Source organism: Sebastes umbrosus, chromosome 19 (assembly GCF_015220745.1).
Source record: "Sebastes umbrosus isolate fSebUmb1 chromosome 19, fSebUmb1.pri, whole genome shotgun sequence".
Classification (NCBI taxonomy): Eukaryota; Metazoa; Chordata; class Actinopteri; order Perciformes; family Sebastidae; genus Sebastes; species Sebastes umbrosus.
Genome location: NC_051287.1, coordinates 13066381 through 13094066, shown reverse-complemented (window position 1 = coordinate 13094066; position 27686 = coordinate 13066381). Strand labels below are relative to the sequence as shown.

Here is a 27686-nt window from a genome sequence, read left to right as displayed (position 1 = left end):
AAAGAAGTCTGATTGTATAGAAGTCTATGAGAAAATGAGCCTACTTCTCACTTGATTTATTACCTCAGTAAACATTGTAAACATGAGTTTATGGTCTCAATCGCTAGTTTCAAGTCTTCTTCAATACAGCATGATGTTCATTTAGTAAATCATGGTCCCATTTAGAGTCAAATAGACCATAAAGCAGGGGATGCTTTAGGGTGTGGCTACCTTGTGATTGACAGGTCTCTACCACTGCGTTGTCCAGTCTGGGAGTTGTCCGTGTTTTCGTCTTAGATTTTTAACCCCTTCAGAGTGTGTTTTCAGTTTATCAGAGTTCATTATAACCTTTTTGGTCGCCTAAAAATGTCTTATTCAGCGTTCGGTTGTACTAAAGGTGCCTTCAAATGAAACTCCTGATCTTGTGTTTACAACATGGGAAGTTGTGTACACGGTGACTACGTCCACTTCTTATATACAGTTGATGCATCAGATGCACAAATGTGGAATGTGTAGCTATGAAACCAAAACACCACGGACTGGCAAAAATTATAATCGTAGTGACACTTTTAAAGATGAATTCACAAAGAGTGAGTTTGTCCTTTTTAGAGATTAGAGTTTTATTGCAATAAATAAGGTTCACATTTGCCAGTTGGCTGGCAAGCGAGAGAGACACTGAATGAAGTTCAGATACAGATACTTGTACACATTTTCACCCAGGTGTCCTTAAACGCACCATGTTCTGTCTGTAGATTTATGACCTCATGTCTTGAGTGTTTCTTTCTGCCTCTAATAGTTGAAGGTTTAACTTCATGACTTTGCTTCTGACAACATTGGCTGTGAATCCGAAGGCTGGATTCCACAGGAGGCAGAAAGAGACAAACCTAATATATGACAGTATGCCATAATAATCATAAGTGAAAAAAGGTTTTAACCTGCTAATAAAATAATGTCCTGCTCCTCTATTGTCAGCGGTGGAAGAACTATTCAGATCTTTTACTTTAAAAGTAGCAATACAACAATGTTAAAATAAGTAAAAGTCCTGCATTTAAAAAATCAAAGTAAAGAGTATGATCAGCAAAATGTACTTCAAAGTGATGTTTGATTGTGCAAGAACCATTCTAATCTTGTACCCAGTTATGATTGAGCTCATTAATATACTGTTTAAAGTAGTTTAAAGGATCATAATTTATAGATTGCTTGTATTTAGGATGAACCTAAGCTGTCAAATAAATATAAGGGAATAAAAAGTGCACTATTGACAATGTAAAAATACTCTGTTATCGAAAATGTTACTTAAGCAAAGGTATATAAGTATCATTAGCAAGAACTATCAAATGTAAAAGTACTCCATGCACGCAGGAAAAAGGCCTGTGAGTGTTATGATATTATATGATATTATTTATTACTGTGGCATTCATGTTTTAGTAGCATTTTCTGCTGTATTTAATCAAGGCAGAGCTAGTTTTGAAGTATTTCATATATTTGGGCAGGTAAATCTATGACAATGCATCATAATTTAAAAGATGTGTAAAATCTTAATTTGTAAAGTATTTATTGCTGCCAGATAAAGTGGTGAAGTAAAAAGTGCAGAAGTAGATGTCTAAAGTATATAAACTTACAAGTATCTCTAAATTGCACCTAAATAGAGTACTTTGAGTACATTTTCCACCACTGTTTGATGCTAACTAGTGAGGGGTGATGCTTGTTTGTTCCTCCTGCATGTGGCCTGAGGAGGAGGAGGAGGAGGAGGAGGAGAGGGGGGAGGAGGAAGAAGAGGAGGAGGAGGAGTGGGAGGAACTTGTAGAGTTGCCTGCAGATTTCATTGAGAACTCGGAAAGCACCAGGTTAACATCTATGAGCTCCTTTTGAAGACCTTTCCTCTCTCTCACTGCTGGATTTACCTGTTTTTTTCCACACACACAAGGATATTTATTGAGCACCTGGAGTGTTACCAAACTGCGGATCTATGCGAACCCTACGTGGGAGTCAACGACATCTGTGAAGTTGAACAGGAGGAATGTATCGTTTCTTTGTGAAACTAACATTTCTGATTCCTGCAATCGTCATCTCACAAGGTAAAGAAAGACTCTACTAAAAGATGTGTTGCAACGCAGAGAGAGTGTGCAGAGAGCATGACTGAGGAAAATACCTCCAAGAATTTAGACTTTGAAGAAGTTAGTGAATGGTTAGAATGGCTTTATTCACGTGATCAGCAGGCTACTAACTCTATTTGAGCTGCTGTACAAGTTGACTAGAAGCTGATGAAATGTAGTGAAACTTTTTTATTGAGTTACTTTAAGAGCGTTTCTTGGTTCCGTGGGAATGAATTTACAAGTGCAGAAGCCAAAATGCTGCTTTGGCTGCTGCACTTCCCCACTGTGCGCTTGTGAAAGTTATTTTACACGCAACTGTTTATTTTGGTTTGCACCATTCAGCCATATTGGTACCATAATTAAGAATACTTTCCTCTTTACTTGTAATCAATATTGGGGGGGGGGGGGGGGGGGGGCATTTATTATTTGCACTGTGCAGGATTTCTCCTAAGAAAAAAGAAAGAGGTAATGTAATTGGACCTGATCTGTGGATCAAAATGCAGACCATTGACCAAGTCAAAATAATCTATTTTTTTCAATCCACTTTCATTTTTGGAGTTTAACAGAAAAGGCTGAAGCAAATTAAAAAGTTTAAGATCATATATTTGTTCAATACAGCTCAATATATTGCTACAGGGGGGAATACAAATAATAAGTTAGTACAACTGGAAACCTAAAAACATCTACATCCTGACTAAAAAAGGAGCACTTTTAATGCAACAAGTAATTAGCAAAAAAAAAACATCATTTTATGGTCAGTTTTGTCTTGCAACTATATTTAATGAAGAATAAGATATCTGGATGTAGGTTTTAAAACTGGTTTTAAATAACATGGGAGATAATAGAAGTGCGTGCGTGTGTTGGGGTGCGTGTGGACGCGGTGGGGGGGGGAGGGCACCTTTTGTCTGCATGTGTGGGTGTGGGAGAGTGTTGTGAGGTGGAGGTGGGGGGGTGGTGCTGTTATTCCCGTCTGCCGGTAAACAATGCCCCGAGGAGAGTGTTTTATGGCTCGTGCTGGACTCTGATTTCTTTTGTCCCGCATCTGAGCCCCGCAGCTGCCGCGCGCTTTCCCCGCAAAAGCGTGCGCACCCCCCTCCTCCTCCTCCTCCTCCTCCTCCTCACGCACCACGCGCTCTATGGCCTCACCGGTTGTCCACAGCACAAGCTTCCCAATATCCCCCACGGACAACTGTGTGTAACAAATCAATTAAAGATTGAAGGATGTGTACATTAAGAAATTCCTGTGAATAAAAGATGTATTAAAAAAAAATCTCACTGATGAATAATTTCCACACTAATCCTTGTTAATCCTAACAGCTAGTTTAATAGTGGCTCCAACATCTGCTGTTTTGCCTTTGTGAGTTCATGATGTGTGTTTTAATATTTTCCATGTACTCATCAACAGGTCTAAAATGCTCCCTGCCCACTGAATCATGCCTGAACGGAGGAAGATGTGAATCCACCTCTAATGGAAATGGAGAATGCAAGTAAGTAAAAAAAAAAAAGCAGCAACATGTGATGCTCCAGATGTTGAAGCAGTGCAGACGACCACAAAGCATTAGCATTTCCTGTTATCTTTCTGAGCTGTGTGTGAAATTTATGCAGTCTGTAGTGTAATTTTGGTACTTGAAAGTGCTTTTTGGTTGGAAAAGAAAAAGAGGGGCCACATATTCCCCCCTTTTCATTCCAGCCTTTGAGCGGGCCCCGTGCCCAGCAACCGGAGGCCCCTTGAGTTTCTTCTGGGCTGGTGTGCTCCTGTACCGCTCCAGGAGCCACATTGCTCCGCGAGGCTGCACACATTCCCCTCCAAAAAGAAAAGAGTTTAAGAAGTGAAGAAATAAAAAAGAGAGTGCAGCTCCAGAGAGGTGAGAGAAGGGGAGCTGGACAAAAGCCCAAACCCCCCCACCATCCCCCCCACCCCTCTCAATCAGTAGGCCCCGTTAATGAATGCAGGACCCCTTCAGCAGCGAAGTGAGAGGACGCGTCCAGTCCTAAATCTTGTTTTTCTGCCCTTTCATGGGCGACAGCTGGGGCTCGCCCGCCGCCCGTCACCCATTGTCCTGCAGTCAGAATAATGCTGTGTGACTAATCTGAGTGGGGCTTCCCATCATGCCACAGCCACCCCAAACACCACAACACACACCAAACCCCTGCCACAACCCCCCCCCCCCCACACACCTCCCCCCTCCCTCCAAAAGGCTTGTCTCCTGCTTTCTGAATGGACACCCCCACCTCACCCGCTTGTGATCTCCATTAGAAAGCCAGATGGCTGTGAAATGTAATTGGATTGGATGTCAAGAGAGTGAGATTAATTGGAATAAAGTGCAGAAATTTTGAAGGCAAACAAGTGGGAACGGACAGAAGGGCAGATTGTGGGCTATTTGTTTAGGGTATGGATTGACGTTAATAGTTTGTGGGTGAGACACTTGATTTGCTAACATTACCTTTAACTGACCTATGTGTGAGTCTGTGAGCTTCCTGATTCACCTCGAATGCTCTCGTGAAAAAACACAAAAGCGGATCACAGTTTTTGGTTTTTACTTGTGGTCTGTTCTGAGGGGAGATTTCTTTGAACTCATTGTGATTTCCAGTTGTGGCATAATTTTTTTTATCTAAGAAGCTCAGGGGTGGCCTGGTTTACCCTCTGGGCATGTGGTCATGCATGGCAGGCGCTTCTCTGGTCTGCAAAGGACAAGGGGGGAGCTATTGAAGAGCCCACGCTGCTAGCCCAGGGCCACCAATTCACAATATCTAATCTGCACACTCCACACACACACACACACACAGACCTCCGCACGTGTGCACCCAGAAACTGTCCCTCCACCTTCCTCCTCCTCCTCTTCCTCCTCCTCCTCTACAAAGCTGTTATTGTGGTCTCCATCTCTGCTCGGTCCAATTAAAAACAGACAGGATAAGAGCATCACTTCACCCACCCTCGCCTCTCTCTTCCTCCTTCGCTTTTCCTCTCGTTAATCATTCATCCCTGCCAAGCCAAGCAGCCATCAGTCACGGGGTGCACTGGCAGATTCAGTCAGCGCTCAAGGGCTCAGAGCGTAGCGTCTATCTATACCAAGGGGGCTTCCAATGATGCTCCAACTTGTCTCTCATCACTATTTGAATTGTGTGCAACATTTACTGGCAAGTACAGTTAGGAATTCTGTGGTAGCATGAGTGGAAAGTCCACCTGGGGAAAACTGATGTTTTGCACACGTGTGAAAAAGAGGCTGACACTGTAGCAATGTCCCAAATTCAGAGTTGTTGTGAGGTTAAGATGTTGCAGTTCCCGGCCCTTGTTGTTAAATTGAAGGCCAAAATGCTTCAAAACCACTTCTTGAAGTTACCGGTGAGTCATGTTGTGCGCTGCGGTTTTGTGCAGCCTTTCGTCTGAGCATGTGGCGACACAGATTTGAGTGGTAAGGTAGATTTAAATCCTCTTTCAGCGCCGTTCCCACGGGGTGTGAGAGAGCAGAGAGTGAAATCACATGCTGGCATGGAGAACAAGGTTAGGCTCGGTGTAAACTGTGATAATCAGATGTCTTCTTACAGATAGCGGGGGATTACAAATCGTGTTGGGACAAAAATGGGTATTCCAAGGATGCAGAAAGGATGTGTTCTGTCCTTCCTGGTTTCTAAAATTAGTCAACCTTAATTTAAAGCTTTTCAATGTGGAGCATCCCCAAAAACAGGAACTGGCTTGTGTCCTGTTTATTAAATTGCTTGAGGTTGATTGGGTTAGCTTGTATCTGTCCTGCAAAGGCAGAGAGCAGTCAACAATAGAAAATGTGAAGTTAACAAAAAGGTTTTCAGGCTGTCTGGCAAACTGCGTAACAGGGACCGGATGTAATGCCTTCATTTTATGAATTATAAGGCTCATTATTTTACAACAACAACAAAAAAATCATTGGCATAGACAGATGAGACTTCCACTCTGCCTTTGGACAAACATCATGGAAACACAGTATCAACAAATATGTTCTCCATCTTTTTTTTAATCCTTAAAACATAGATGAGGAAAAGACATTCAGTTTGTTTGATTGAAGACATCAACTTTTAAAGGCTGCTATGCTTATTCTAAAAATCATATTTACTCCACAGATTAATTCGTCAAAAGAAAAAAAGCTTCAGTTCGGGGGAAAGCTGATTTAACACCGTACTTCAGTATGTGGTGGTATGACCTAGACACACAGAAACAACCGTAATGGGGAAGCCCTCGGTCATGATTCTGCGAAGTAAAAGGTTATCTGAAGGTCTGGGGCTTCCTGTTTCTCATGCAGCTGTAGTCATCTTGTAATGTAGGCTGCTTAAAAACATGTAAGGGCACAGGCAAAGCGTCGTTTGAGTCAAATTTAGCTTCTATTTGTGAGACAGTCAGGTTGAGGGCACTGCGAGGTTAAAAGGTTGTTGCCCTCAACCCCGCCTTTGCATGACTGACTTGAGTGTCGATGCTGCTTTGCTGAAATAGACACTGTTTTGGTCCGAGGTGACTGTTAATAATAAACATCTCAACTGTCTCGCTACATGTCTCGAATACTGCAAGACGTCTGACAGAAATAGACGCAGAAAATTGAAAGCGGTCGGTGTAGTCAGACATCTGTGACCTTGCACGGAGCTGTCTGGTGTTGCATATTGATGATAAAATGTCTCACCCGTAAAGACCGTCTAGAGCGAGCCCGGCACCGCAAAAAAAAAAAGATGTTCCACTCTCCCTCAAGGAGGAATGTCGCTCTTCATTTGTCCTCCTATAGGATTACCGGGCCAGGTCTCTGTTAAGGCTCAGCTCCATGTGGGCTTAAGAGAATCAGGTGCACGGCTGGGTCAAGTGTGCCTGTTGGTGTGGGGCTTTTATTGGGGTTTAAGCTCTGAGGCTGCCACTCCCCTGGTTGGGCCCATTCCCTAGATGCCAGGGCCCCTCTGATGAAGCAGTGAATGAGCTTGGTGGGGCTCTTTATGTTGATTTTGAGTTTCAATCTTAAGAACAACCTCATAAAGCGACAGAGACACACATTTCTCCACATATAGCGTCGGCGCGGGCCTCAGAGTAGACCGGGCAGAGATCAGGATCCTGTGAGTCTGGAGATCCTCAGAGCGGGGCGATCAAAGCTGTCACAGCACACAGATAAGAAGCTATTCGGCTCGAGTGGGTGCTGAAAGTTCACATGCACCAGCCCCGGCTGTCAAATGTAGAAACTCTTCTGGCAGGTTGTTGCACCACAGGGGCATGGGGCAGCTGGGTAAATACAAGTTCTTCCCTATCTGTGTTTTAACTACATCCATGAGAGGAAATGCTACCAGTTAAAGAGTTACCACTCATTATCCCTAATGTCACCATACTACAAATTAGTACATCTGCTACGAGAGACAAGAAAGACTGGGAAGAGCTGGTCCCAGTTCAGATCTAAACTGAGGATGATGTGTCCTCGACCAAAGAAATTCTAATTCACACTCATATGATTTTGTTGATTAGTTGATTTAATCGATAGATCTGTAAAACGGAATTTCTCTGCAAATCTCCACTTTAAATCCTGTGTTTATCAGAGATGTGCTCATAAATTTCTTAGAAATAAGTCATGAAAAAGCATTAAAGAATGACTAATTGACTAAAGAAATCTTAGTGGACTAAAACCAAAACGACAGAGAGGGTTCAGCCCTAGTGTTTACACGTTATGTGCTGACCTGATTAATAGCGACCTGAGGGGCTGTAGCAGATGTGTTGTCGCTGATAACCATCGTAAGAAGTGGGAGTGGCAGGCAGGTGCTTTTCCCTTGTTTCGCTGTGAGGTGGGATGTCTCCATGAATCTGTCACCAGTAGAACCAGTAGAAGGTCTATTGCTCACTCACACACAGACACTGTTGAAGTTACAACCCTAATGGTGTTTGCTAACTGGTATTTTGTGCGTGAAAGTGATCAGTCATTAGTCGAGCAGGTGCTCAGGTCTGTCTGCGGCTGATCCTCATAAATCTTCCCCACGTCACTCCTTTTAGAGAGTGACACAGGAAATAGCTTAATCACTATCAAAATAATCTCATTATGACACTATGACACTACGACACTCTATTTTGCAAGATTTAACTCCACGAAGCCGACATAATATTTGAAATTCATACTTTTTCTGTGCTGTTTTTTGTACTTAATATTGTTAGAAAAGTACATCTTGAGAGAGAGGAGAATAAGAATCCATTAACTTACTTTTATATATATATATCACTGTACGTACAGCTATTATTCATGCTTTTATTTCTCCTACTGCAATATCAAACCCACTGATCCCAGTAAAGTGCGGTGGGAGTTCAGAGCCTTTTCAGGCCCAGTACATTTCTCATTTCCTCTGTTCTGTTCTTGGTCTCACTAACAGATGTGGACCCCAAGGGTCAGCCATTGGCTAATGATTAGACACATCTTAGGGAACATCAGCTAACTAGACAAAATGAATGAGGAGCAAAAGGCCGAAACAAATGGCCACTTAAAGAGAAAAAGGGGGCAGTGAGTGTTAAAGAGAGTGAGAAGAGAGATGATGATGTTATACGTTCATAAACAACATGAATGAAAAACCAAGGCGGTAAAAACTCTTACTCACATAATGACTGTACGCCACCCTCAGCCATTTGCATAACATTTTCCACAGCAGTGGCATTTCCAGCACACAGTGGGGCTGGTTTTGTGTCGGAGGATAAAGTCACCCCAGAGTGGCAGATGGTAGATCAGGCTCAGCGGGGAGACAAGAGAGAGGGGAGAGAAGGCAAAGAGGCCATCCCACAGTCACAAAAGTGTTTGGGGTCAGAGGTCGGGGAAGCATCTGCTCTGGCCTGAGGGGACATTGCATCGCCGGGAGAGACCTGTTGCCGTGGTGTGTGCTGCTTAGCTTTTCAGCGTGTGGGTGGATCTTTATCTCAGACCGGACTGACTTCAGGACAAAGAGGATCTATTACAGTTAGTTAGCGTGGGATGACACACACACCATTCACAACATCTGTTTCATTAAACCGAGTGAGGAATTTATATGAAAACAGTGATTATTCAGTGTGTTTTTATGGTAAAGTGAGATGGGAAGCAGGAGAAGCTTCAAAGCCTCCACAAAATGCTTTTACAATCTTCTGCCAATTGGAGCTGTCTGGGCTCCCTGCGGGGCTCACGGCACTGTTAAAAACTCCCTGATTGGTCTCACCTAACTAAGTCAACAAGGGAGCTTTCAGCAGTCCCATGTGACATAAGGGGAACGCTGTAAAAAGCAAACTGCTGGGAGTTGTAAAAAGTCAACTCAGGACAGAAAAACAGAGCAATGAAAATGTGAAAGCAGAGACTGAAGGGAAAGAAGAGTCAGTATTAGCGTAGAAGAAAAGGAAATTAAAAGAGGAACAGGTAAGGAAGAGAGGAATTAAGAATGAATGTGGTCGGTGGTTGATGGGGGGGTGAAGAGACAGAAGTTGCAACAGCTGACTTCACATGGGTTCTTTATGTCCCTGGAGAAGAGGTTGGCTTGTCAGCACCCCCATCTGACAAGGGGACAGAGGGGAGGGAGGGAGGAGGGATAAGGGGGGAGGAGAAGGAGGAGTCCTGTCCAACAGCTGCCTTCATTAACATGCGCACCTGCTCCCTGTGGAGATACTCGGAGGCCAACAGATGCCTTCCCTTTACACATAAACACTCATAATGCACAACTACACACTCCCACACAAGCCCCAATTCAAACATAAACACTTTTTTTTGCTGACTTTAAAGGTTCCTACACGCGACGGACAGGACTTAAATGATGCAAAAGCTGCATATCAGATGATGTCTGAGCAGTTTCCTTTTGTAATTTGTTTTTTGGGGAAAATGTATTACCACCCAGACACTGCAAAATAGGGAGGCCAGCTTCAGTTTGAGCTATGTGACTGTAGCAGCATCCATCCTTAGTCTGGATGAGAGGGGAGCACCCAGGGGCTTAGGGCCTGAATGCAGTGCTTCATATAGGACATCCAGAGCCGGCACAGTCCCCTTGATCTCTACAGTCATTCAGGATGAGTGTGGACAGCGCCGGGGCGAAAGGTAGATGGGAACGGGCTGCTACGGCTAGACTATTTAGTGGCGTCTGTTGTCCCGGCAGAATGTGTTTTCAGGGTTCTGAGGGGGTCTAATCCAGAGAGACACACTAGAACAACATGCTGTCCCTGTCCCGCTGAAGTGGGACTTATCCTGGGAGGGAAACTTTTTAGTCCCTCCCCTTATTCCCCTGTTGTTTAGATAATTGCTCCCATAATTTAAGCAAAAAAATTGTTTTTTCTAATCATTTCTTCCCCCTTCACTGTCTGCTCCCAGGTGTCCCGGTGACTACGTAGGCAATCGGTGCCAGTACCCGAGCCCCTGCAGCCCTTCACCCTGCCGCAACGGTGGCGAATGCCGCGCCGTTTCCCATGGCAACACGTTTGATTTCCGCTGCGTGTGCCGCCTGGGTTTCAGCGACCGGCTATGCCTGACCCCCACCAACCACGCCTGCATGAACTCCCCCTGTCGCAATGGAGGAACGTGTGATCTCATCACCCTCACAGTCTTCCGCTGCCGCTGCCCACCCGGATGGTCAGGTATGTAGATACAATGCTATCTCTCCTTCTTTTTTTATCATTTCACCATGAACCATAATGATTAATGACTCTCTCGCTTGTTGTTTTTCAAGGTAAAACCTGCCAGCTCGCCAACCCATGCGCGTCCAATCCGTGCGCAAACGGCGGCCAGTGCTCGGCCTTCGATTCCACCTACATCTGCACCTGCCCGCCGGCCTTCCACGGTCAAACCTGCAAGCAAGACGTCAACGAGTGCGCCCAGACTCCCTCCCCCTGTTTCAACGGTGGCGTGTGTGTGAACGAGGTGGGCTCATTCAACTGCCGCTGTCCTCATGAGTACACCGGCCAACACTGTGAGACGCCCTACATGCCATGCAGCCCCTCGCCGTGCAACAATGGAGGCACCTGTGTGCAGAAGGGAGACACCACCTATGACTGCAGCTGCCTTCCAGGTAAAAAAAAACAAAAACGTATCTACACATAAATAAGCAGAACACATTTTCTGTTGACATATAGAGTTGTAGTGCAGCAACAAAACCCACACGTCTGTTTTCCTATTACATCAGTTGACCTCAGAAGCGGCCTGTTGTTGTAGTAAAATCTGATTGAGTGGAATGAGTAGTCTCTGGTTACCCCTCCCTCCCATCTCTCTCTGCCAGCCTCCACTGGCAGGATGCAGTCACACAGACGTTTCCTTCTGATAATCAAAAGCAAGCCCCCCATAACACCATGGGTGCACACATACACATAAACGTATAGATATACACACCCTATTCATGAGGTCACACACACAAATGACTTGTTTTCCAGCTAAATGTGTGTGTGGCGTCTTTATTGCGTTGGCACCCAAAAGCCGTTGCAGAGTTGTGTAAAACTTTGGTTAATTTTGAGCAATTGTGGTTTCTGCCTTTTAGAGGCAAGGACTGCAGCTGTGAAGAGTTTTTGCTCGCCAAACCACATCGTACCAAGCACATTTCTATTTCTCTGTTATTACTTAGTCTGCCTGAGTGCTCTATGACCGGCACAGAGCGAGTTGTTTATATATGCAGATGAATGAGGGATATTGTGGGCTTGTGTGTTAAAGTTTAACCCACGCTGTGTGTCTCTCGTGGGTGTCCGTGCTGGAATGCAGCTTGATAGCGGAGCTGCACGGGCACCTGCAGAGCTGCGGGTTGATAGTTAATCAGACTATCGAGGCTGTAAAACACCCACTCAAGTCTTTGATGTTTGAGGAGGACACAAGCTGCTCTGTCATCTGCAGGGCATTAAAACAGTCTGCCACGAGGATATAGACAGCTTATCTTTCTCTTAAGTGCACACTGATAACCCGAGGAAGGATTGGTCTTATTATTAACTAAAAGCAAATATTGATAGATCTTTTTCTTCCCCACTTTTTCACATCGTGTCTCTTTTTGTCTCGTTCTCTCCCTGTTCATCAGGCTTCACGGGTCCGCACTGTGAGCATAACATCGATGACTGTCCAGGCCACAACTGCCAGAATGGTGGTATGTGTGTGGATGGTGTGAACACCTACAACTGCCAGTGCCCACCTCATTACACAGGTGATCTTTTACTTTGAGAATAACTTTAAAATGAAATCAGAAATGTGTACAAAGAAAACATTTATAAACTTCCCCTCATGCTTTTTTTTTCTCTATAAACTCTTTCAGGTCAATACTGCACAGAAAATGTGGACGAGTGTGAGTTGATGCCCAACGCATGCCAGAACGGAGGGACGTGCCACGACACTCACGGCAGCTACCACTGCGTCTGCGTCAACGGGTGGACGGGCGACGACTGCAGCGAGAACATCGACGACTGTGCCAGCGCGGCTTGTTACCATGGCGCCACCTGCCACGACCGCGTAGCCTCCTTCTTCTGCGAGTGTCCTCATGGACGCACAGGTACGACTATTTGTGGCTTTCCCATTCATACTGTACACGTAGATTATGATCTCAATGAAGTGATTAAATGTAATGATTAGGGCTGTTAATCGATTCAAATATTTAATCGTGATTAATCGCACTTTTTGTTACAAAATGTAACTTAAAGGGGTATTTGTCAAGTATTTAATACTCTTATCAACATGGGAGTGGGCAAATATACTTGCTTTATGCAAATGTATGTATATATTTATAATTGGAAATCAATTAACAACACAAAACAATGACAAATATTGTCCAGAAAAACTCACAGGTACTGCTCAAATGCTCTAATGACTCAAAATGGCTATACCGGTTTTTCCTCGCCAAAATTTAATGTAAGTTTGGAGCATTATTTAGCCTTCTTCGCAACAAGCTAGTATGACATAGTTGGTACCAATGGATTCCTTAGGTTTTCTGGTTTCAATGATACCAATATCTTCAATCTACGTTTAAAACTGAGCCTGCTACAACCTAAAAAATCGCAAGTTGCGTTAATGCATTAAAGAAATTAGTGGCATTAAAACAAGTATGCATTAATATTGCGTTAACATTGACAGCCCTAGTAACGATACAGTTTGATGAAAATCTGCTCTTGTGGCACTCACAGGTTTGCTCTGCCACCTTGATGACGCCTGCATCAGCAATCCGTGTCAAAAGGGTTCCAACTGTGACACCAACCCAGTCAACGGCAAGGCGATCTGCACCTGTCCCCCAGGTTACACCGGGTCAGCCTGCAACCTGGACATTGACGAGTGCGCCCTCGGTAAGTTAACTAATCTGGTATAGTTTAGAAATTATTATGCATAAAGTTACCACATATGCGTGACAACTTGTGTCTTAAACGTTGTAGGCGCCAACCCTTGTGAACACGGCGGTCGCTGCCTCAACACCAAAGGCTCTTTCCAGTGCAAGTGTCTTCAAGGATATGAAGGACCTCGTTGCGAGATGGACGTCAATGAGTGCATGTCTAACCCTTGCCATAATGACGCCACCTGCCTGGATCAGATTGGAGGGTTCCACTGCATCTGTATGCCAGGTAAGAAAGAGCATTGGTTTATATTGCATGGGGAGGGAAAGGGGATAGTTAAATGCACAAATATTTGTAATTTTGGACCATTATTAAATCCTGACTAGGGTAAGAAAAGAAAACATGGTTTCACTAGTAACTCTTTTTTCGTCACGATTTCAGGATACGAGGGTGTGTTCTGCCACATCAACACAGATGAGTGTGCCAGCCAACCTTGTCTCAACAATGGCAAGTGCATCGACAAGATCAACTCCTTCCACTGCGAGTGCCCCAAAGGTGAGAAAAATATCAGGGAATATTAAAGATGATAGTTAATGTAGTAAAAGAAATAGGTTTTTTTTTTTAACCCTTTTTTGGTGAGACAATGGGAGCAGAGAAGAGGCTATAAAAGAGCTGATCATTAACTCAATGAGTATACTGTCAATGAGTGTAACACACCATATATGGTTCACAGATTGAATGTAAATGATTTACTTCCTCTAGTAGTGTCACCGAAGGGTTTGCGGGTGAACAAGACAGAGCGGATCAGATTGCAGAAGCATTAGCATATTTGGCGGGCATGAGAGTTTGTGTTAGAGCTTAGCGCCAAAACTGGGGGAGGGCGGGATTGGTTTATGGCCGGTGAGCTGGATGCCATTGTGTTGTGGTTTGAAAGAAAGATTTCATTGCACAGTAAGAGCCGAGGAGGAGGAGGATGAGGGGGGTGGAAGGAGTGTTGTGGAATGGTTCGTTAGGACCTCCAGTGTCCTGCAGACCTACTTCAGATGCAAATTAGTTTTTTCTGTTCTCCATTGTTGCATTATGCACACTGTAGCCATGATATACAGAATATAACTTTCACACATTCAAGCAATAATCTGAAGAAAAGTTTGAATTCTGTATTTTGTTCTATGTATATGCAGGTTTTTCAGCGAGTCTGTGTCAGGTGGACATTGACGAGTGTGCCAGCACCCCCTGCAAGAATGGAGCTAAGTGCACCGATGGTCCCAACAAGTACACCTGCGAATGTGCTGAAGGTAAAAACAACAATTGTTTTTTCTGAATTTTCTTGACAAATTTCTTCTAATTTTTCTAGTTTCTCTCCAAATGAACATTGCTATTATTCTATTAAATACTATGTTTTTCCTGTCCAGGTTACACAGGGCAGCACTGTGAGACTGACATCAACGAGTGCTACTCCGACCCCTGCCACTATGGCACCTGCAAGGACGGCCTAGCCTCCTTCACCTGCTACTGCCGCCCTGGCTACACTGGCCGCTTGTGTGAGACCAACATCAATGAGTGTCTGAGCCAGCCCTGCAAGAATGGCGGCACTTGCCAAGACAGGGAGAACACATATATTTGTGCTTGCCCCAAAGGCACCGCAGGTGAGACTTAAGACATCAACATCCGACAAATTCTTGCAGTTTAAAAACGTTGAGATTTTCCTCACACATCCTTTTGCGCTCCAATCTACAGGTTTCAACTGCGAGGTTAACCTGGACGACTGTAAGAGCAAACCCTGCGACTACGGGAGGTGCATCGACAAAATCAACGGCTACGAGTGTGCATGCGAGCCCGGCTACACAGGTGAGCACTGGGTGGAGTTTACAGGCGAAGGAGGGAGGGGGGGGGGTCCCCTGAGCTTTGGGAGGGGCAGGTAGGACAGGTGGCTGGCGGGTCTCCTGCGGAACAATGGTGTCAGGTTGCCTGTGTGGGATGGGGGGGATGGAGAGTGGGGTGGTGGGGGGGGGTAGAGAAAGGAACACAGTCCCCAACCTGATACACACACAAAACACACACACAAAGCGCTAACTTTGTTTGCCATTTGAAAAGGTTGTGACGTGGAGCCTGGAAAGAGTCTGTAAGGTGATACTTTAAAAGGAAAAGAGCCTGGCCTTTAATCACATATCTGATGTTTAGTAGTGTGTAACTGCATCACAAATGCCATAAATATCTCACTTACTTCACCGACACATGTCCACCTGTAATGCACCAATATATAAAACTTCAGCGACAAAGTCTAATCCCAACAAGTGGACCACTCTTCCTTTCCCTTTCATGGCCCAACAGAGCCGGTTCTGACTGGTAGTGGCTGTGTGCTAGAAAAGGGGGCAGGGAGGGACAAGTGTGTGTGTGCAGGCTTCTGTGCATCCCTCCTCCTCCTCCTTCTTCTCTTCCTCCCCTCCATCTTTTTGTGCTGACGGGGTGAGTGTGGAGGGCATGGCGGGACTGAGACACACAGAGGGACAGAGGACTATTGTAACTGAAGATCAGGCAGTTGGGCCCCTCCCCTCCTGATTGATGAAGAGCAGCGGAGGAGGGAGCTGGGTAGGGGATCAGAGGGGGGTTTAATTGTTACTCGGCCGTGTGTGAAATGGGTCTGGCCTTCTGTCCCCTGTAAACAGCCCTGGGTGAGGTAAGTCCTCCCTGGATGGGGGGTGTTGTGTGTGAATAGGGAGAGAAGCTGCAACCCCCCCCCCCACCTCCTGGCAGCACCTCCCCCTCTCAGATCCAGCTGAAACCCTCCTTCTGCCTATTCAACAGGGCCCCATTCAATCAATGGAGGAGAGGCAAAAGGGCCTCCAGGGGCCGCCAGGCTAGGCACACATTGGAGCCGCTACATCTTCTGCCTGTTGAATGTTTAGGGAGTCTTTAGTGTTCCCTATTGTCCAAAAGCCACACAGTGCACCTCAGCTAGCAGCTTTATGAAGCCTCAAAGAACACCACACCAGAAAGCAAAGTGTCCAGCTGTGTAGATATTTATCAATTCATGCTGCATTGTCCTAAAATCATATCTTATCCGTGCCTTCAGGAACAATGTGTAACATCAACATCGATGAGTGCGCCATCAACCCCTGTCACAACGGAGGCACGTGCGTCGACGGCATCAACGGCTTCACCTGCCTGTGCCCAGAGGGCTACAACGACGTCACCTGTTTGTCTCAGGTGGACGAGTGTGGTAGCAACCCCTGCATCCACGGCCGGTGCCAGGACCTCATCAATGGGTGAGCGCAGATCGAAAATTAAAAAATGGATGAGCAGCAACACATAAATCTCATCAAATTAAAAAGAAAAGCACCACTGACCTGACTGTTCGTTTGCATTGTAGCTACAAATGTACCTGCGACTCTGGCTGGAGCGGCCCCAACTGTGACATCAATAACAACGAGTGTGAGTCCAACCCGTGCATGAACGGGGGAACCTGCAAGGACATGACCAGCGGATACCACTGCACATGCAGAGCCGGCTTCACTGGTCAGTTACAAGACTTATTGTAGCTCCCTTTGCTCATTGAGAATGTGTGTGTGCCCTGTTAGCCTATATCTAACCCCAAGTGTGTTCTCTAATCCTGCCACCGTAGGACCTAACTGTCAAACTAACATCAACGAGTGTGCCTCCAACCCCTGCCTCAACCAGGGCACCTGCATCGATGATGTGGCTGGATACAAGTGCAACTGTTTGCTGCCCTACACTGGTACGACATGTAGCTGCTGCACTATTACCTGGGTTGTTTAATTTAGTTAGCTGTTTGCACAGGTCTGAAAATGTAAGGACAATCTTCCGCTTTCCACACAGAAGGCTTATCCAGTCCTATCACATGTTGTTTTAGAAAACATCACTCAATGGCCACAAACTGGGATGTCTGTTTTTGGCATCTCTGTGTGGAAAGATCGGCCTGTCTGCTTTGCAGGGATAACAGTATGTGTGTGTGTTTTGGAATAACACAGTGGCTAATATAAGCCGGAGAACTGGAGTCTGCTCCAAGCCCTTTTCCCACTTCCGCCACGTCCTGTTTCCTGTCTGTGATCGCACAATAGCAGGAAACAGGAAGGCCCTTCCTGTTTGGCTTAGTCGTCATGGAAATGGATAAGGAAGTGGGATAGAAACTGGGATTTAGAAATTTACTTCAAAATGAAACCTTTTACTGGGAAATTGAATATGCATTTTGTGACTTGGTGTTGAGTCTGAAGCAGTTGCTCCTTTTTTACCATGCAAACACTGATGTTTTCTTCTCTCGGCCACCAGGTGAAAACTGTGAGATACTGCTGGCGCCCTGCAGCCCCAGACCCTGTAAAAACGGTGGAGTGTGCAAGGAAGCTGAAGACTACCAGAGCTTCTCCTGCATCTGCCCTGAAGGATGGCAAGGTATCTATCCATCGATCCATTTTTCTACCTCTCCATTATTTTATCCACCCATTGGACAACGCGATTAACTGTTCTTTAACTATCTTTCTCTTCCCCTCAAGGTCAAACATGTGAGATCGATATCAACGAATGTGTGAAGAGTCCATGCCGCAACGCTGCTGTTTGCCACAACACTATGGGTGGCTACCAGTGCAAATGCCAGCCTGGTTACACTGGCCAGAAGTGTGAGACAGACACCGATGACTGCAAACCAAGTAAGGAACAGATTTCCACCATTACAAGTTCTCATGTTATCCACAATTAAAAACTAGAAAATGCTTATTCTATCTCCTCTTTTCTGTGTTCCAGATCCCTGCAGTAACGGTGGTCTGTGCCGCGACGGCATCAACACGTTCACGTGCACCTGTCTGCCCGGGTTTCGTGGTGGCAGATGTGAGCAGGACATAAACGAGTGTGTGAGTAACCCCTGTAGGAATGGCGCCAACTGCACCGATTGTGTCAACAGCTACACGTGCACCTGCCCGCCTGGCTTCAGTGGCATCAACTGTGAGATCAACACCAACGACTGCACTGACAGGTAGCTCAACACGTCAAAATGTTGTCTGTACTTATTTAACCTGCCCAAAGCAAGTGTAATGAGGTTTTAACATTTTTATTTTCTTGTGTCTCTTCAGCTCTTGCTTTAACGGTGGCACTTGTTTGGATGGAATTAATGCGTTCACCTGCCTGTGTCTGCCTGGATTCACTAGCAGCTATTGCCAATATGATATCAATGAGTGTGACTCCAAACCGTGCCTCAACGGGGGATCCTGTCTTGACGGTTATGGGACGTACAAGTGCACCTGTCCTCACGGCTACACAGGAGTCAATTGTCAGGTAGAAATCATCTTTTGTCAGGCTCATTGTGTGGTGGTTTCATGAATTTAAATACAGTTTATTAAGTATTTTCTGTCTTTCTTTCCCTGTTAGAATCTTGTGCGCTGGTGTGATTCATCCCCCTGTAAAAATGGAGGTACATGCTGGCAGCAGGGAGCCTCTTACACCTGCCAGTGTCAGACTGGGTGGACTGGTCTCTATTGTGACATCCCCAGTGTGTCTTGTGAGGTCGCAGCCAAACAGCAAGGTACGATAAGTTATTGTCCATCATGTGTTAAATCTACAGTCCTGTGTGTGGCATTCTGTAACTCCTTCCTCGTTGATATCAGGGGTGGAGGTGGCTCACCTGTGCAGGAACTCGGGCCAGTGTCTGGATGCTGGAAACACTCATTACTGCCGCTGCCAGGCCGGATACACCGGGAGTTACTGCCAGGAACAAGTGGACGAATGCTCACCCAATCCTTGCCAGAACGGAGCCGCCTGTACAGATTATCTGGGAGGCTACAGCTGTGAGGTAGGTTGATTTAAACTGGAATGAAATACACATCTACAGATATGATGGGAGATTATTGGACAGTTGGGAGTTACTGTACAAAGTGTGATCATAACAAATAATTAATAATTCCTATAACGATTCTTTTCCCTTTTCTCTCTCTGTCAGTGTGTCCCCGGCTACCACGGTGTAAATTGCTCCAAAGAGATCAATGAATGTCAGTCACAGCCCTGTCAGAATGGAGGCACATGCATCGACCTCATCAACACATACAAGTGCTCCTGTCCCAGAGGAACACAAGGTATATAACTGCATAGCACAATCAAAGTCATACATCGGCAAAGAAATCACCACAAAAATGAGGATGGGAATATTTTTGTAACGCAGCGTTTCTGTCCCCCGTAGGTGTCCACTGTGAGATCAATTTGGACGACTGCACCCCCTCCAGCGACCCACTGACCCACGAGCCCAAGTGCTTCAACAACGGCAAGTGTGTAGACCGCATCGGAGGTTACCAGTGCGTGTGCCCGGCAGGCTACGTAGGAGAGCGCTGCGAAGGTGACGTCAACGAGTGTTTGTCGGACCCCTGCGACCCCAGAGGGTCCTACAACTGCATTCAGCTCACCAACAGCTACCGCTGCGAATGCCGCACTGGATATACAGGTACTGATCAGCAGCACGTAACAAGACAATTATCCCTGCGTGTGCAGTGTCTGAATGGTGAACAATTAGTGACATTTTGCTTCTGTTCTCCAGGTCAACGTTGTGACAAAGTGTTTGATGGCTGTAAAGGAAGACCCTGCAAAAATGGAGGGACATGTGCTGTTGCCAGTAACACACCGCATGGATTCATCTGCAAATGTCCACCTGTGAGTACACCTATATGATCCACTCAGACCATTGGCTCTTTAAAGATACTTTGACTACCCTTTTTCAGCACAATGATCATAACCTCTGTCCATTTCTGTCGCTTTAGGGCTTCACCGGCTCTTCTTGCGAGTATGATTCTCGCTCCTGCGGGAGTCTGAATTGCAGGAACGGAGGTACATGTGTGTCGGGCCACCTCGGCCCACGCTGCCTGTGTCCACCAACCTTCACTGGGCCCGAGTGCCAGACCCCCACCGACAGCCTCTGCATCTCCAACCCCTGCTACAACGGCGGCACGTGCCAGATCACCCCAGACGTGCCTTTCTTCCAGTGCAGCTGCCCCAGCAACTTCAACGGCCTGCTGTGCCACATCCTGGACTATTCCTTTGTCGGAGGCTTCGGCCGGGACATCACCCCACCTCCGGAAGTGGAGGTCAGCTGCGAGATTCCTCAGTGTGACGAGTGGGCCGGGAACCACATCTGCGACTCGCTGTGCAACAACCACGCCTGCGGCTGGGATGGAGGAGACTGCTCGCTTAATTTTGACGACCCTTGGCAAAACTGCTCTGCGGCCTTGCAGTGCTGGCGCTACTTTAACGATGGGAAGTGTGATGGCCAGTGCAACAGCCCTGGGTGTCTCTATGATGGCTTTGATTGTCAGGGACAGGAAGGACAATGCAAGTAAGTGTAGAAAACAGAGAAAAAATGTGTTTGTGTCGTAGAAATATTTTTGGATTTGTCAGAATGCTAACCTAATCTCCTACTTTTCTTCCAGCCCGCTGTATGACCAGTACTGTAAAGACCACTATGCTGACGGTCACTGCGACCAGGGCTGCAACAATGCCGAATGTGAATGGGACGGCCTGGACTGCGCCAACAACATGCCAGAGAAGCTGGCAGATGGGCACTTAGTCCTGGTGGTCCACATTGCCCCCGAACAGCTTAAAAATCGTTCTTCGACCTTCCTCAGAGAGATCAGCAGCGTTCTCCACACCAACGTGGTGTTCCGCCGCGACGCCAAAGGAGAACCAATGATCTTCCCTTACTATGGCAACGAACAGGACCTCGTCAAACATAACGTGCTGAAGCGATCCGCCGACGGATGGCCCGAGTGGACTTCAGTGCCGGCCAATGTTTTGGGTCAAGTGAAGGAGAGCGTGTCTGCCATGGTGAGCCCTCGGAAACGCAGAGAACTGGATCCTGTGCAGATCAAAGGGTAGGCACCACAGTTCTTTATGTGTATTTTTCATTAGCAGAACATATCTATAATGATTTGCATTACAGAAGTGTTGAATGTTAATGTTTCCATTTCTGCTTGTAGGTCTGTGGTGTACCTGGAGATTGACAACCGTCAGTGTTACCAGCAGTCAAGTGAATGCTTCCAGAGCGCCACAGATGTAGCTGCCTTCCTTGGAGCGCTGGCAACCAGCGGCAATCTCAATGTTCCCTATATTGAAGCTGTCACCAGTAAGTCATCTCCAGCCCCTTTTGTATATATATATACTATATACTGTGTATATATATATATTTGATGTGTTATATAAAAAATGGTTGAAATCCTAAGTAACACACTTTGACTATCTTTCCAGGTGTGAGACCTAAACCCTCCACTCCAGAGCTCTACCCCATGTATGTAGTCTTCCTGGGTTTGGCTGCTTTGGGTTTCATCTGCCTTGGCGTTCTGGTGTCCCGTAAGAGGCGACGAGAGCACGGCCAGCTCTGGTTTCCTGAAGGATTCAAAGCGTCGGAGCCCAGCAAAAAGAAACGCAGAGAGCCGTTGGGAGAGGATTCTGTTGGATTGAGGTATGGAGACTTTGAATATGAAGGCAGTCTACCTACAGCTGGGTGTTTTCTCAGCCCTGACTGGCAGCAGTGTGTCTTTTGTATTTGATGTCATGTAACTAACCTGCCTCCTCTTTTCAACAGGCCCATGAAAAATTCTGACATCAATCTTATGGATGACAATCAAAATGAATGGGATGAAGAGGATCCGGACTGCAGACGCTTCAGGGTAAGAAAAAACAATATCTATCTATCTATCTATCTATCTATCTCTAAAATCGAAATAAACCATGTTTTACCATTTCATCCGTTTCCACGTGTGCTACCTATGCTGACGTTGTGATGGTTGGTGTTGTCTTTCAGTTTGAGGAGCAGGCCATGTTGGATTTGAGAGATCACACTGACCACAGGAAATGGACACAGCAACATCTGGATGCAGCTGACCTGCGTGTTGCCTCCATCGCTCCTACCCCTCCTCAGGGAGAGATCGAGAATGACTGCATGGATGTGAACGTCAGAGGACCAGGTGTGTACTTGTGTTATGAGATGATTTACAGAATAATTTATCATTGTGTATCATGAAAACCCCCTAAAAGATTTTGTAATATTTTGTAAACGCTGACAGACACATGACTGAGAACTCATTATAATCCTCTCCCTTCCTCTTTCAGACGGTTTCACTCCCCTGATGATCGCCTCCTGCAGCGGCGGAGGACTGGAGACGGGTAACAGTGAAGAGGAAGAAGATCCCTCAGCTGAAATCATCTCTGACTTCATTTACCAGGGCGCCAACCTCCACAACCAGACTGACCGCACCGGCGAGACTGCCCTCCACCTGGCCGCTCGCTACGCCCGCTCTGACGCTGCCAAACGCCTCTTGGAGTCCAGCGCCGATGCCAACGTTCAGGACAACATGGGCCGCACTCCGCTCCACGCCGCTGTGGCTGCAGATGCACAGGGAGTGTTCCAGGTAACATCTCCTTCCACAAGAGTCTTATATCTCTCCTGGCTTTGATTTCTGATAAAGTTTTTCCAGCAGTTCATAAGCACTTAACGAAACAAATCTGTGTCCCTGCAGATTTTAATCCGAAATCGCGCCACTGATCTTGACGCCCGCATGCACGACGGAACAACACCGCTGATTCTTGCAGCCAGATTGGCGGTTGAGGGCATGGTGGAAGAGCTTATCAACTGCCACGCAGATGCTAACGCCACCGATGATTCTGGTAAGCTCACGTTTTATCAACCCATCATGTCCACAGTCCATAAAGATCCCTGCCAGTGTGCTGAGCTGTTATGATAATCAACCCTCACCCTTTTTTTCTCCCTCTGCAGGTAAATCTGCTCTTCACTGGGCCGCGGCCGTAAACAACGTGGAGGCTGCTATGGTGCTGCTGAAAAACGGTGCTAACAAAGACATGCAAGACAACAAGGTATGTGAAATGATGTGACTGTGATGGAGCTTTTTGACAAGTATTGACACCGTCACATTCACAGTAGTGAAGTAGTGACCGAGGGTTGGGTCCGATTTAGGGCTGTCAACCGATTAAAATATTGAATCGTGATTAATCGCAAATTGATCACACATTTTTTATCAAGCTCGAAGGTTAAATAACGCTCCAACGTTACGCAAAATTTTGGCGAGGAAAAACTGGCTTGTCCATTTTCAAAGGGGTCCCTTGACCTCTGACCTCAAGATATGTGAATGAAAATGGGTTCTATGGGTACCCACAAGTCTCCCCTTTACAGACATGCCCACTTTATGATAATCACATGCAGTTTGGGGCAAGTCATAGTCAAGTCAGCACACTGACACACTGACAGCTGTTGTTGCCTGTTGGGCTGCAGTTTGCCATCTTATGATTTGAACATATATTTTTATGCTAAATGCAGTGCCTGTCATTGTTTAGTGTTGTTAAGCAGCATATTTGTCCACTCCCATGTTGATAAGAGTATTAAATACTTGACAGCTCTCCCTTTAAGGTACATTTTGAACAGATAAAAAATGTGCGATGAATGATATTGTAATCGATTGACAGCCCTAGTTACTACCCAACCCTGCTGGTATATAGGCTGTAGAGTATTAACTGTTTTTTTGCTTTTTAGGAGGAGACACCAACCTTCCTCGCAGCCCGTGAAGGTAGCTTCGAGACAGCTAAAGTTCTTCTGGAACATTTCGCCAACCGTGAGATCACCGACCATCTCGACCAGCTGCCCAGAGATATCGCCCAGGAGCGCATGCACCACGACATCGTCCGCCTTCTGGACGAGTACAACGTGGTTAGGAGTCCCGGGCTTCAAGGCGGCCCCCTCAGCGCCTCCAGCCTCTCCCCACCTCTCTGCTCCCCCAATGACTACCTTAGCAGCCTCAAGCCCACCCTGTCTGTCAAGAAGGTTCGCAAGCTTAGCGCCGGCGGAAAAGGAGGGAAGGACGGAAGCAAAGATAATAGAATGAAGAAGAAAAAGTCGCTGGACGGGAAGGGTAACTTGCTGGACTCGTCAGCTGTCCTCTCCCCGGTCGATTCCCTCGAGTCGCCGCATGGCTACCTGTCTGATGTGGCCTCTCCTCCCATGACGTCACCCTTCCAGCAGTCCCCACCTATGTCTCTAAATCACCTACAGGGCAATGGAGACCACATGGGCCAGATGAGCATGGGTAAGGATATGGGCTGCATGACATTTGACCATAACCCACCCCGTCTTTCCCACATGCCCGTGTCCAGCCCCGGCAGTCAGGCATCCATAGGCGGCAGCAGAGGAGGCCAGTGTGACTGGATCTCCAGGATGCACCCAGGTGTAGGCCAGCAAGGAGGCTTCACCCAGGCACCGACCATATCCCACAACATGATGGGCGCCCTGCACGGCGTCAGCACCGCCACCCTATCTCAGATCATGGGCTACCAGAACCTGCAGACCAGCCACCTCGGCTCGTCTGCACACATGATGCAGCAGGCTCACTCGCGGCAGCTCCAGCACCAGAACTCCAACTCCACATCAGCTGGCCAGTCCCTCAACCAGAGCTTCCCAAACGTGGAGCTCAACGGCTCCGACATGCAGCAGAACAACGGCCGCTCGATGCCCATCCTCACCGTAATGCCCCAGGAGACGCAGATCCTCGGCAACCAATTTCTCACCCCTCCCTCCCAGCACAGCTACTCTGGGCCCATGGACAACACACCTAACCACCAGCTACAGGTGCCCGACCACCCGTTTCTAACGCCCTCCCCCGGCTCCCCCGACCAGTGGTCCAGCTCGTCCCCACATTCCAACATGTCCGATTGGTCGGAAGGCATCTCCAGCCCGCCTACAAGCATCCATTCACAGATGAATCTGATCCCAGACCAGTTTAAGTAGAGACTTGTAAAATTGACAGAACTCAAATATATATACAAACAAAGAGTGACGAACCTGCCTAAAGACTGAAGATGCTCCCTTTTTATTATTATCAGTTTTTATACTAACGATAAGAACAGTTTTAGTAATTTTGTATTTATTTATGTGCTTTTTTTGACCTGAAATATAAAGAAGATGCTTTTATATTTATGCTTTTTTATTTTGTTTTTGTTCTGTTATGTATGGGAAGATTAGAAACCGTTTTTAAAGGAGTGTATATCAGAGAGAAGACTCCTAGATGTGTACACTGGCTATTTATTTGTGTCTTGTGTTGCTATATTCACTGGATTTATTTTAATCTTTCGGTCTTCACAAATTTGTATTTTTATTGCTTTATGTTTGTACAGATTTTTTTTCGACTTTTATAGATTATTTTAAAGTTTTCAGTATTAATTATATTTTAACCTCCTTTGTCTTTTTTTAAACGACACAGGTTTCGTTACTGAACTACATTTCACTAAGTCTTATCACTGAGTCTGTTAGATGATGATCAAATATTTATATATAACGTCACACCTTTCATGATGTTGCTCGCTACACTGTCCTTTCTTGGCAAAATGATAGAGAGAGTAACTGAGCGGAGGTAACAGAGACCTTAAAGCACAGAAGAAATATCCCATATGAGTTGAGAGATGCTTTTCAAAATGCATCTAAATCAACCTGAGCCTATTTTTTATTGAATGATGGTCTTGGCTGGTGCTGAGTAATTGATTTGTGATAATTTATGACGTTTCTTTATTTCATATTATATCCCAAATCAGTGATTATGGTTACCGTGTTTAACCTGTAAAGTGTTAAATTGCAGACCTGTCGTAGAAAAGTTGAAATGTTACATTCGCCACAGTTTCAAATAGTGCCAGTGTGATTTTTTGTTTTTCCTAAGAAAAGCAACGTATTTGTGAGATTTCTTGTAAAAAAAAATATGTCTTCGAGGAGAAGAAGAAATGGGGACCTGTTGTTTGTGTGTTTAACGACATCACCTGCACTTTGTGTGGTTTAAGATGTCTAAATGTCATGTTTTATAAACTAATTCAGAGATGTTTTTAAGAAAAGATGTAATTCAAAATCAAAAGGTCAAGCAAAGTTGTAGTTTGCAAAGAAGTATTTCCTGATTCAAAAATGTTTTGTAAAAAATTGTCTTGATTCAATAAAAACTGCTGTTAAGCTTTAAGATATTGTTTCTTATTTTAAATTTATTTTTTTGTAATATTATGTGGCTGACAGTGTAGCCATTTCATCTGTAGTTCCTCAAAATGAATGCATCATCTATTCCTTTAATGTGAAAAGTAAAGTCACCACAGGCGTTGGTGTCTGTTGCCCTCTGGTGGTGATAGCCTGATAGTATCACAGTGAGGATAACAGATTTCAGATAGAGGATAACATCACTGCTGTTGATGAAAATCATTCCACTTTATTTCCTCTGAGATTTTAAACTTGAATACATGTGCGGATGCCACCATAAAAACATTTACCAGTAACAGGCTGTTTGTGTCATTGTTTGCCTACATAATCTACCTGTTAAAGTAGGTATTCAGTGGTTGTAAAGATAGATGCTGAATCCTTAGAAAAAGACATAAATAAGAAATGCTAAGAGTGGAATTCAGTCTACACATGAAGCACCATACTTCATATACATGCCTGTTCATCTCGCCACATTAAATGCCATTGTTTAGGTTACCTGTAATAGCTACTCTATATGCATTTCATACTTATCTGGGGTTGCATTGTTATTTTAAGATTAAAGCCATGGACTATGTGGAATATTGAGTATGAAAAATCTATTTATGCACAGCTGAAATTGAATTTGAACAGTCTTGAATCTTGACCAAGGATCATCAGTGACATCTCATTCATCACGTAACCCTCATCCTACCTACATATTGTATTTAACATACAAGGAATACCGACTCGGACCCCAAGAATAAACTACCGTAGGAAACAACCATCATTGCAAAACGTAAACATATAGCTTCTCAAAACAGTATTAGTTATGTAAGTAATGTCATCTGAAGAAATAAAACAGATTCATATTATTTTAGGAAAGTTACAGTTAATTTGCATATTGGGTAAAACAGAAATAGACAGAGCACATGGGGAAATGTGTGTCTGTCTCTTCCACAATGACTGACTCCTACCCCCGTGATAATGTGTCATACTTTAAATTAGGACCCAGAACAAACATTCATTTACTTATTCTATTTGAGGACCCCAATACATTGTTCTTTTTCTAAAACACTAATTAACAGAAACAGAGAACAATGATATGACGTCATCAGGAACAAATTGACAATGTCATGAAAAATTGGCATAATAGAATAAAGCACCTGTGAGATATGTACAAATGTAAACCTCTGTCAGTAGGATGAGGGTTACACATGCCACAGATTAAGGCTTTTTAATTAACCCTCTGAGACCCACAATAGACCCATTTTTGTCTTTTTTTTAGGGGGGTACAAGGGGTCTTTAGGGGGAGATAGCAGGTCAACAGTAGTTGTCAGATAGAAGTGGTGTACATCATCTGAAAGCTGGAAACCTGAGGATTAATTTGAGATGCAGCTCAGCACTGTGTGTCAAGTTGTTC

The 27686-nt window shown here is 45.3% G+C and overlaps 1 protein-coding gene across 1 annotated transcript; it reads left to right on the top strand.

Moving 5' to 3' along the window:
- The first annotated feature begins 1811 nt into the window (after positions 1–1811).
- Positions 1812–26282, top strand: notch1a (notch receptor 1a). The gene is made up of 34 exons (XM_037753169.1): positions 1812–2057; positions 3481–3562; positions 10373–10635; positions 10728–11066; positions 12054–12176; positions 12285–12518; positions 13147–13302; positions 13390–13575; positions 13729–13842; positions 14469–14582; positions 14700–14933; positions 15025–15135; positions 16361–16553; positions 16658–16803; positions 16910–17023; positions 17575–17694; positions 17796–17948; positions 18043–18271; positions 18369–18570; positions 18664–18817; positions 18900–19084; positions 19232–19364; positions 19469–19726; positions 19820–19932; positions 20040–20611; positions 20706–21146; positions 21252–21397; positions 21520–21733; positions 21857–21941; positions 22076–22238; positions 22384–22682; positions 22791–22938; positions 23048–23145; positions 23819–26282. The coding sequence occupies exons 1-34, from the start codon at positions 2000–2002 to the stop codon at positions 25064–25066; spliced, it is 7428 nt and encodes a 2475-aa protein (XP_037609097.1). The 5' UTR covers positions 1812–1999; the 3' UTR covers positions 25067–26282.
- The last annotated feature ends 1404 nt before the right edge of the window (positions 26283–27686 follow it).